The sequence below is a fragment of the Podarcis melisellensis genome, assembly GCF_964234715.1.
Source record: "Podarcis melisellensis genome assembly, chromosome: 3".
Classification (NCBI taxonomy): domain Eukaryota; kingdom Metazoa; phylum Chordata; class Lepidosauria; order Squamata; family Lacertidae; genus Podarcis; species Podarcis melisellensis.
The window spans coordinates 65,302,084-65,312,509 of record NC_138530.1 but is presented as its reverse complement, the minus strand read 5'-3'; the positions used below and the strand labels follow the sequence as shown (position 1 = coordinate 65,312,509).

The 10,426-nt window shown below is 42.6% G+C and overlaps 1 protein-coding gene and 1 long non-coding RNA gene across 2 annotated transcripts; one reads left to right on the top strand and one right to left on the bottom strand.

Moving 5' to 3' along the window:
• The first annotated feature begins 370 nt into the window (after positions 1 to 370).
• Positions 371 to 6,544, top strand: HINT3 (histidine triad nucleotide binding protein 3). Its single transcript, XM_081907227.1, has 5 exons — positions 371 to 692; positions 2,217 to 2,334; positions 3,776 to 3,845; positions 4,088 to 4,214; positions 4,845 to 6,544. The coding sequence occupies exons 1-5, from the start codon at positions 492 to 494 to the stop codon at positions 4,890 to 4,892; spliced, it is 564 nt and encodes a 187-aa protein (XP_081763353.1). The 5' UTR covers positions 371 to 491; the 3' UTR covers positions 4,893 to 6,544.
• Positions 6,545 to 6,907: 363 nt separating this feature from the next.
• Positions 6,908 to 10,402, bottom strand: LOC309367676. Its single transcript, XR_014167269.1, has 2 exons — positions 10,265 to 10,402; positions 6,908 to 7,938 (listed from the first exon to the last, which is right to left on the bottom strand). It is a non-coding gene; the product is annotated as an uncharacterized lncRNA (long non-coding RNA).
• Between the last annotated feature and the right edge of the window lie 24 nt (positions 10,403 to 10,426).

Sequence of the window (10,426 nt, the reverse complement as noted above, 5' to 3'; positions counted from 1 at the left end):
TTTACAGTACTGCAGGATTATGGCCCTTCCTCTCTGTGCACTAGGCAAAAACTCTGGTCCATCACACCCTGACTACCTCTTGCTTAGACTACTGAAACATTCCGTTCTCTGGTCTCCCGTTGCTTCCCGTCTAGCCAATCTGCTGATGCCCAAATCATCCCCCTCTCTGGTTGCTCTGATCATGCGGCACCACTCCTTCCACTGCTGCACCTGGTTTCTTGCGCACTCCTTGATCGGGCGCAAACCCCTTGCCCTCGCCTTCCAAGCCCGCCCCGGTGATCATCTCTGCGTCGCGGCGGCATCCCGGAGCCCGGGGCGGGGCCAAGGCGAGCGGACCGCCCGCCGCGCCGCAGCCTGCGCTCCGCCTACGCGCACCCGGGGTCGGCAAAGGGCGGAGTCCCCGGAACGCCTGTGCCGCTGGGCGGACCCGTCTCCCGAGGACCGCTCCGCCCCGTTTCCCCGGCCAAAGGCCGCCCGAGAGAAGGATCCCGATGGCCGGCGAGGAAGGAGGCAGCTCGGGCTCGTCTCCGGCGGCGGAGCCCAGTCCCGGCGGCGGAGAGGCTGGCGCGGCTGGCGGAGAGGGCGCTGGAGGCGGCGGCGGCGGCAGCAGCAGTGCTGCCTACGACGGCAAGTGCGTTTTCTGCCGGATCACGCACGGAGAGGAGGCGGGCACGGAGCTGCTGCCTTGCGAGGTGAGGCGCAGGAAGCAGAAGGGAGTCGGGCGGGTGCTTCACCTCCTCACGTCCAAAGGCTGCAGCCAAGCCACGAAGTAGAGCTCAGGCTCGGGCTGGAGGCGCATTCAGTACTAGGGATGGGCGAATGGACTCCAACTCCCATCAGCCCCTGCCAGCGTGGCCAGTAGCCAGGGACGATGGGAGTTGTAGTCCGGCAACAGCTGCAAGCCCCCGCCCTCCCTTCAAATTCTAGCCCCGCTCAGCCCGTTTCCCACGGTGGGCAACCAACCCCCTCTTTTCCCTTGCAGGGCATGGAAGCGAGGAGCCCCCACTCGCTCCTTGCCCTCCTCTTCCTTGGCAACTGCCACTGGAACTGGAGGTTCCATTGAGGTTTTATGGCTAATAGACTTTGATAGACTTAGGTGAGAAACCTTTAAAGCCGGTGTCCATCACCAGGTCTTGTGTGCTTACTCTTTGATATAAAATAAAATAAGTTATGAATTTGAAGCTTTTAAGGTTGCACCATTTCTGGTGCTGTTTGTTCTATGGGTTTTAGGCTATTCCTCGTTTTATATTGTGCTAGGTTTTATGGCTGCATGATTTCTCTTGGGAAACTGCCCAGGAAGCCTTTTCTACAAAAGCTTATTGAATACACAAATAAATAAACTGGGATAGTGAAAAGAAGCATGGCCACTGGTTTTCAGCCCCAGCCCACATTCAGTAGTGGATTTATTCTTAATGTTTTCACACCACTTCTCATCATAAATACCAGGATCAGTAACCTTAAAATAACATAATTATTGTTTATATAATGACATCAATAGAATATATGTGCTTCTTAAGCAAAAAGAGCGTTCTAACTCCCAATGTGCTAGAAATTTGGGGGTGAAAACATGATTCATTGATCTCAGTCCTTTAAGTGCTAACACACTTCTGCTTCTCTCCCATTACCTCATCCTTTCACCCTTTGCTTTTCACACATCATCTTAATTGTGTTTCCCTCATACATACATCTCTAGTTGCAGCTCCCCCAACTTTTCTCCCCCCAACTTTTCTCCCTGCCTACTTAACCAGGGTTAATGGACAGTGGCATTTTATGGAAAGAAAAATAAATGAGTGGGATTGGCTGATACTGCTGGAACATGGCTCTGATGGGACTCAAAATATACCCTTCAAAATGTTGTTAGGTGTTGCTGCATGGTTTACAAATATTGGCCTACAAAGTGGTCTAACAAATGAGGGCTCCAGTGTTACTTAAGTTATATCCATCAGTCTGTATGAGAACTCATTAACATTACATAGGTGTCGGAAATTGGGGACTGGGACAAACATTCTTTGTATGCTTAAGGGGGTGATACGTCTGAATTCTTCTACTGTTATCTCATAGTTCAGACTGATAACACTTGAACAATTAATATTGTCGGTTGGTACTAGCTTTCTAGCTTTACTTACTGACATGCATAGCTATCTCAGATGGGTACCTGCAAAACTGTTTCTTACACGACCTGCTATTATCAAGCTTTTCTTCTCTTTATTTTTTAGCATGAAGACTTGGTGTGCTTCAGAGATATCAGGCCTGGAGCGCCACATCATTATTTAGTGGTGCCAAAAAAACATATAGGAAATTGCAAGACTCTAAAGAGTGAGCATATACCATTAGGTAAGTCTGGACCGAGCACTCAGATTACTGGAACTGAAAGTAAATGAATAAAACATAACAACAACAGTGCGTTATTGTTGAATGCAATTAGCTGCAAAACAAGAGTCTATATAATTAGCAGTTAGAATGGATCTCAACAACTGGAGCCCTTGGAGCCCATCTGTACTGCAAGTAATAATGATAATTTATTATTTATATCCTGCCCATCTGGCTGGGTTTCCCAGCACACACATACACCTGCCCCACCCTGTTGCTTACCAAGAAGTAGAAGGCAGTAGCTGTGGCAACTTGCTAGCAATCACTTTGGGGGATTGACAAGGAGACATGTCCGCCATCTTCCATCCCATTTTCAAAGGGTCTCTTCCGTGAAACTACTTCTAGGGTGGCCACTGACAAAGCATTGGACTGGATCCTGTCAGATATGGGTCTGAACCAGAGTTTCTGTCAAAGATTCTCTGGGTAGCTTTGACCCACCCGCGTGCCATTTCAACTCTATATATTTGATGTCCCACTCGCTGATGACTCCTGACTGATACCCTGTACCACCCGCCCACACCCATTGCTGTGGGGATTTCACAGGACACTGACCACCCACATTTAAGCTTTGCGGGGTATAAAATGACCGTGTGTGGTTTTTAATGGAAGCTGAGATCTTTTTTGGATGCTAAGTTCTGTCTGAATGCTTCCTTGACTTGCATGGTTTGGCACTGGGAATCCAGCATATTTGCAGCTCTGCTTGGATTGAAATTAACCTGGGAGCCATTTCTCTTCTTTACATGCCAGCAGCATATGGCTATGTGGAGCCGAAGACTCCCATTTCCCCCCATGAATATGTTCTTCAAAACAGTTTTCTTGGTATAAGCAAATCCTAGGCATAGTATATTGGAACTAGTCAGAAAGGATGCCTGAAGACTGGCTGTCCATCACACTTGCTGTGTGTTGCATAGCACCAGTAGTGAACCAAGTGGTATACAAAACACAGAAAATTACCATCCTTAAACCTGCATTGGGAAGATTTGTGGGGAACAGTCTTCATTGTCAGTCAGGTTAGACCTGGGTAGAAAAGCAAGCAAAGGTGAAGTTTGAGAAGGGAAAGAGGAGCTGCTTCAACTTGCATAACTTGTTGTGGATATTTTCACCATGTGGTTATCTGCCCTTTACAGATCCCTTGTGGTTCAGCCTGCTTTGGCCTATGTTTTTGTAGGTTACATTATCACTAAGAATAAATGTTAAAATTTGTACATAATAATATGTATGCTTCTTTATAGTTAAAAAGAGAGGCCCATTATTAAGTTAGCCAGGCTTACTTTGGAATAAATTCTACTGAAATCAACAGAGTTTGCATTAGTTTCAGTTTAGGACTAAGCTGGTAAGACTATAATGCATCAGAAATCTAATGAGCTTTAAATCTGATTTTATTCTTTTCTCCCCGATCTGACAGTGGAAAGAATGATGGCAGTTGGAAAGACTGTCCTTCAGCGGAATAAATTTAATGACTTGAATGATATAAGGTATGTTTCTAGAAAGGGAAGAATATGGTAATGTGCATTATAATAGAGTTGCATAATACATAAGGAAAGTGCATGTAATTTGGTTATGTTGTATGAAATAATACCTGGAGGTCTTAGAATTTTGCATTAGTGCGATGCACAGACCTGCTTACTGTTTTAAGTCCTTAAGAGCTTTCACATACTTCACTCAAAAAAACACTAAGTAGTTGATAACTAATTCTTTTTCTCCTCCGTTTCTCAAGGATGGGTTTTCACTGGCCTCCGTTCTGCTCAATAGCCCATTTACATCTTCATGTCCTGGCTCCAGCTAGTCAGTTGGGATTCTTGTCCCGAATGGTTTACAGAATCAATTCCTACTGGTTTATAACAGTAAGTATTTCAGTTAGTTTGGTGATCCCCATTTCCCTTCCGCTGCAAAGAAAGAACCGGACACCACCAGTGTAAAACTTTGAGGCTCCCTTTTCTACTTCTTGTGCCAGTGAATTAAGATGTTACCATTTTGCAGACAAAAGGCATTGAGGTGCTGCCATTATTCCATTTCCAAGGCACTGTGCCTGACCCCTGACTACTCCTTTTGAAAAACTTGCACTGTTTCTCCTCTTTTTGCAACTCTGAGCCTTACTGTTTACTGTCTGATATTGAATTAAGTCAGTTTGAAATAGTCCTGTCAACTTCTTAATAACTGTTAATGATGTCTAGATTTTAACTAACTTCATTTTAAGTGTTAGAAACCATCTTTCATATTTTCTTCATTATAATAGACGACACCACAGGAAAATGGTCTTGCATGAACCCTTTGTAGATGATGCTTTGTGCCCTGCCCCCCTTCTAAAATGGCCTTCCTGAAAGTTGTCGCCACCGATGCTTTTGTGTCTAGGCTGGCAATGAGGGAATGGTACTATTGCTCAGTGGTTTCTGTTACTTATCTCCCCAGTTTCAAGGGGGCAGCAAGTAATCTCTGGGAAATATTAACATGCAACATAAACGTCTCTTTAACAGGCTGAGCAACTCTTGGAACGGCTGAAGGCTGAAAGTGCTACTATCTGAAAAGCACTTGTTCCAGATCACACATCTCTCTGAACTGTGACCACTGATTATAGGGTTGGATGTAATTGTTAATATGCCAGGTGTGTGAAAAATGGCACTTGAATCTGCTGCTGTACAATGGTTGAACTCATCGTTAAAGAACGTTGTACATGTCTCAGGAAAATACCTGAAAAAACTGAGCACTTTCGAGAACATCCATATCTACCAATCGGAAAGTAAAAATACCTATACTCTGAAAGAAAATACTGATCTTGTAAAAAAAGATATAATTAAAGTTTAATATATGCCTCTGGGTTTGACTGTTCTTTGTCTAAACAATGCAAGAGGTTTGTGCCTATACAACACATTAGTGACATTTTTGGCATTGCAATGCTAGTGATAGCTATGATGTCTTGGTGCTAAATCACTCATCGCACACATGTACATGACTGTATGCACAGCAAGAGCTCTTAACAAGCCATTGTGACCAGAGTATGTCTTCCATCTGTACTTACAATGTGAGACATCACACCATTAGTATGTTGGTCTAGGATAAGATTGTTTGAATGTGTACCACTGTAAACCATTGTAACCAATTAAATGCATGTAATTAAGAATAGCTAGAAGGTGAATTGCAGTGCAAGTTTACATAGAGCAATGGTTTCTTTTTACTTTTTTACTAGTGAAAGGTATCCGATGTATGAAGTATAAGAGGCTTATGCTGAAACTAAACTTGTAACTATAGCTTTGGATATTTGGGAAATCTTAAGCATGTTGGGAGGCATTGCCTACTGTGGGAAACTACCACTATGCAGACAGACCTTGGAATGGTTATTTATTAGTATTTATACAATAGTTAAGTACCCAGAACATCTTACAACAAAGAGTTTGTTAGTATGTGAATTCATGAATGTCGCCTGGTTCTGTTTTCTTTAAAATCAAACATAAAACACTAAACCCATTCTTAAGGGTAGATTATCCAGATCTTTTAATCAAATTTTAGAGGGATATACATTATTCACAGATGTCCCATTTTGACTACCTAAAGCCTTCATCCAAGTGCTCATCAGTAGAGGCATCAGAGTTGCTTATATAGCATACTGCTTGTCCACCTTACATGGCCACAACATTAGCGAAGTCGTCTCTTCCAACAAAAATTCTCTTGTTCTTAGTCTACCTCCACAGCCTTAATGTCAAGATTGTAGATGCTTTTAAGACTTGGCATGAAATGGCTTCTAGAGCACATTTCAAATATAATTGAATTTCTTACTGAAAAATTAACTTGAACAAGCACTTGCTGAAATTGTGCATTCTGGTACCTACTGCATTACTAGAGCAACATCCAATTATTTAGCACAGTTTTACATCGTAGTGTTCAAAGTATGCCAAAATACAATAACCCTTTATGTTCCTTTATGGCTTTAGCATTTTAATCCTCGTCTTTGTTGGCATGTATTTGTTTTGATACTTGAGTCTGGATTCTAACTACTGTTGGTTAAGATAATCAACAAATGTCTTCCTTTAGTGGAGTAGTAGTTATATTTATACCATGTTGAAATGTGTTATGTATGAAAAGCAGTTGTGATTGTGAGTTTATGTACCATTGGAAACATAACAGCAACCTTAATACTGTTTGAAAAAGAAGCTAATAAAAATCAACATGTAGAGATGAACCTCTTTAATGTTATTGTATCTGAATTTGAGAATATTGTTTGTGAACTGGTACCTTTATATTTCAACATCTCGGGAACTCTATGTATGATAAGCCTGCCATCTAGTCAAACAACGTAACGTTAGTTATAATCTGAAAACATTTTGCCAAACTCATTTGAATGTTTATAGACTATTTCCAAAAATCAAACTTTTAAGAATTAGCTTTTCTGCATGAATTTGAAACTAGCTACTCTTAAAATAGTTACTATCTACTTTTCCAAAGTTTGTAATGTTAAAAACATCCATTTTGGAGTGGAAAATGTTGCTAACTGCAAAGTAAGAAATACTTTTAGAGTATCAGTGGTGGTACAACAACACCTACCTCAAGAAAATGCTAAATATTTTTAATGTGTTCACATCACTTCCATTTTTTAGCATCTACATTTCCAGTGCCATGACTCATGTGAAATGCATCCACTTTGCAGCCAAACAGATTTCCAGTTCATGTACACTCAGAAGAGTTATCACTCTGTTGTCTTATAAGAAGCCCTTGTCACTTACAATGTATAGGCAATGACCATAGAGGGGGAAAACATGACAGGTACCGTAAGCCTGCAACTTGCACAGTGATCGCACCTAAAGCCAAAATTGTGTATATTCAAAACACTGTATTCAATGGTGGGTGGAATTGCTGAAGACATTTCTCCCATAACCCCACCTCCTTTCCATTTTCTTTTTTAATTTTCACACATGTAAAAGTGAATGGACACAAGTAAAATACGCATAACTTCTACTTCATTTTTGTTTCCACCAGAGAGCATTTTCATCATCACATCCTGGCCAGCAGACATTGTTGATTAAGGCTTTTAAAGGAGTTGCCAAATGCAATCATGCTTATCCAACCATCTCATTCAAGTAAGGTGATAACTACATCATCATCTTTTCCTTGCCAAAGCATTTCGCCTTCAAAATCAACAAGGCCGTGCTTCCTTGCCCTCAGTAGGACACCTACTACTTTGTTGGATATAGTTACATATCTGTCAAAGAGCTGTTTAAATGTTATTCTTACTTGTCCATCTTGCCCTCTCTCTCCAACACTACTTATGACCAAGCATAATTCTTCCACTTCCTTGCCTATGTGTGTGTGAGCATCCTTTCCTCTTTGTTCTGTTTTGGAGCCTTCGGGGGGCCTCCCATAGGTGGGATCTCCTCTCTCAGTACGCCGAGTTACTGGCTTGTTGCTGCTGAAGGGGTTCCGTCTCTGATAATCAGCATGAACCTCTGACCAGCTCTGCCAGCCTCTTGTCAGTTCTTCCACAGAGCTAAGATCAGTTCTTACAGCTTTGGTACTCTGCATTTTGCTTCCATGTATTGAGGCTGCGACATAACAAAAAGCAGAGCTCTGAAATTGCAGCTGTGGAGAACAAAAAACACACACATTTCCAAAAAACACACACATTTATTTTAGCCAATTCGTATACAGTAGTGCCTTGGTTTAAGAACAGCTTGGATTAAGAATGCTGCAAACCTGGAAGTAGGTGTTTTGGTTTCTGAACTTTGCCTTAGGAGCAGAACGTGTTCCACTTCCTGTTGACTCCATTTGTAAATTGAGTCCCTGCTGCTATGGGAAAGCACACCTTGGTTTAAGAACGCTTTGGTTTAAGAACGGACTTCCATAACGGATTACGTTTGTAAACCAAGGTACCACTGTACTGTATCAATATTTTTGGTCGTATATAAAGGCCTCAATTAATATTGGTAGTAAAACAGCACATATATATTCAAAGGAGTAGGCATGTTAGTCTGAAACAACAAAAAACAAGCCTTCGAGCATCTTAAAGAGTAGTTTTTACACATTAAGTCTAAGGTACCACAAGACATCTGCTTGTCATAAATAGTGCTCTAAAGGTAAAGATAAAGGGACCTCTGACCATTAGGTCCAGTCGTGGCCGACTCTGGGGTTGCGGCACTCATCTCACTTTATTGGCCAAGGGAGCCAGTGTACAGCTTCCGAGTCATGTGGCCAGCATGACTAAGCCGCTTCTGGCGAACCAGCGCAGTGCAAGGAAACGACGTTTACCTTCCCACCGGAGCGGTACCTGTTTATCTACTTGCACTTCAACGTGCTTTCGAACTGCTAGGTGGGCAGGAGCAGGGACCGAGCAACGGGAGCTCACCCCGTCGTGGGGAGTCGAACCGCCAACCTTTTGATCGGCAAGTCCTAGGCTCTGTGGTTTAACCCACAGCACCACCCATGTCCCTTAATAGTGTTCTACTTGCCTTCTATTTGTAATAGCAATTCAGATCATACCCAGCCTGTTGCACCTGTTTTCACTGTATAGTTGCATGACCTGAAAGATAAAACAGTAGGCCAACCCTGTACTATCCTTTAGACAAGTTTGGTTACTTAAGACATAATTCTATGCATGTTTATACTGAAATTCACCAAGTTCAATAGAGCTTGGGTCCAGTAGGGTAGGATATAGTGGGTGCCATTCCACTTTTCAGACAGACCTATAACCACCCCACATTTCAGGTGGGCATAACTCAGTTTGGCCTAACCATCCCACTTCTGCTTTTCTCCTCACTCCCAAGTTTATATACACATAGGTTATAGGCTCAATACATGTCATTTGGAAGCAGGTCCCTTTAGTCAATGGTGTTACCAGTGTGCACAGGATTGCACCAACTTTCTTACGTGCTAGATATATTCAAGTGAAAGAATTAAGTGCATTTGCTCAAGGTATCACCAAAGGTATTGATTGCTTGGTCTGGATCAATGTGCCCTTGGAAAAGCTAACATTATATTTAAATATATGCTTATCCTGTAGAGTTCCTCTTTTCTGTGAGTGAAATTTGAATTGTCACCTCTGCAGCATGCCAATAATTACAATGCATGGCCTTGTCGACCTCTTTGTAGCACCTTCCTTGACAGAAGTCACAGTTAAACAGAGAGTCATCTTATGAATTGTCACAAAGGAATGGTGATTCCTTCTACAGCTGTGCATTTTTTAAGATGGAAAGTACATACAAGATTCTATTTGAGGTTTCTGTAGGTTTTTAACTACAGAAAATATTCCATTTGATATAAGATAGCACCAGGTACTGTATATAAAAACAATTTCCGTAAAGGCTTGTGGGTGCAGTCTTCAATACCCCTACTTTAATAGGTAGAAAATGGAAACAGCCCACCATCAGCTTAACTATTCGTGTTTCTATAACAGTAGTAAAAAGGTTCCAGCACTCCTGCAGTGCAAATTCATTGCACATGAACAGCAGCAAACAATTTCTGATGGGTGCAAGTCCTCAGATTTCTAGAAAATTAGCATGTAGCTAAATGCATGTTCACCAGGTAACTAGTTTATGATAAGCCTGTGTAAAACAGCAGGCGCTCATTTTGTAAGCTGGATTCTTAGCTTTCGCCTTGATCCACACGTATTGAGTGTGCGCCACTGACAGCCGCTGTATTAAGTTTTCAGGCTTTGCAGCCGCTTGCCTATTTGTGCCTCCAAACCATCTGCCTCAGCAGCATATTTATCATAAGAAGTCGCACTGATTTCTATGGGCCGATTCCTACATGCGAACTAAATGCACGTTGCTTGGAATCGCATTTTCAAAGCGCTGCATGCAGCTGATGACAAGGATGCATGTCGAGTAGCGGAATGCTACACATTCTCTTCCACTCCGCGGTGGAAAAAACGAGTGTTATAGAAAGGAATGTTTATTGCAAACATCCTCACCTTAATCCCGTGGCGCGGGCTGCGGTCGCTTTTCTAGCACGTGTATATAATTGACGGGATCTCTTTAAGGAGAAGAAAGGAAGGAGAAACTTCCTGGGGGTCTAAGCGCTGCAGCCCCCTGTCCCGGGCTCCCTCCTCCCGCCCGCCATTCCTTCCCCGGCT

What these genes read in the sequence shown, in the direction of transcription:
- HINT3 (XM_081907227.1), top strand. Translation starts at nt 492, where the DNA reads ATGGCCGGCGAGGAAGGAGGCAGCTCGGGCTCGTCTCCGGCGGCGGAG. An exon ending in CGGAGCTGCTGCCTTGCGAG is followed by an intron (nt 693 to 2,216) that starts GTGAGGCGCAGG and finishes TTTATTTTTTAG; the next exon opens with CATGAAGACTTGGTGTGCTT. An exon ending in ATTCCTACTGGTTTATAACA is followed by an intron (nt 4,215 to 4,844) that starts GTAAGTATTTCA and finishes TCTCTTTAACAG; the next exon opens with GCTGAGCAACTCTTGGAACG.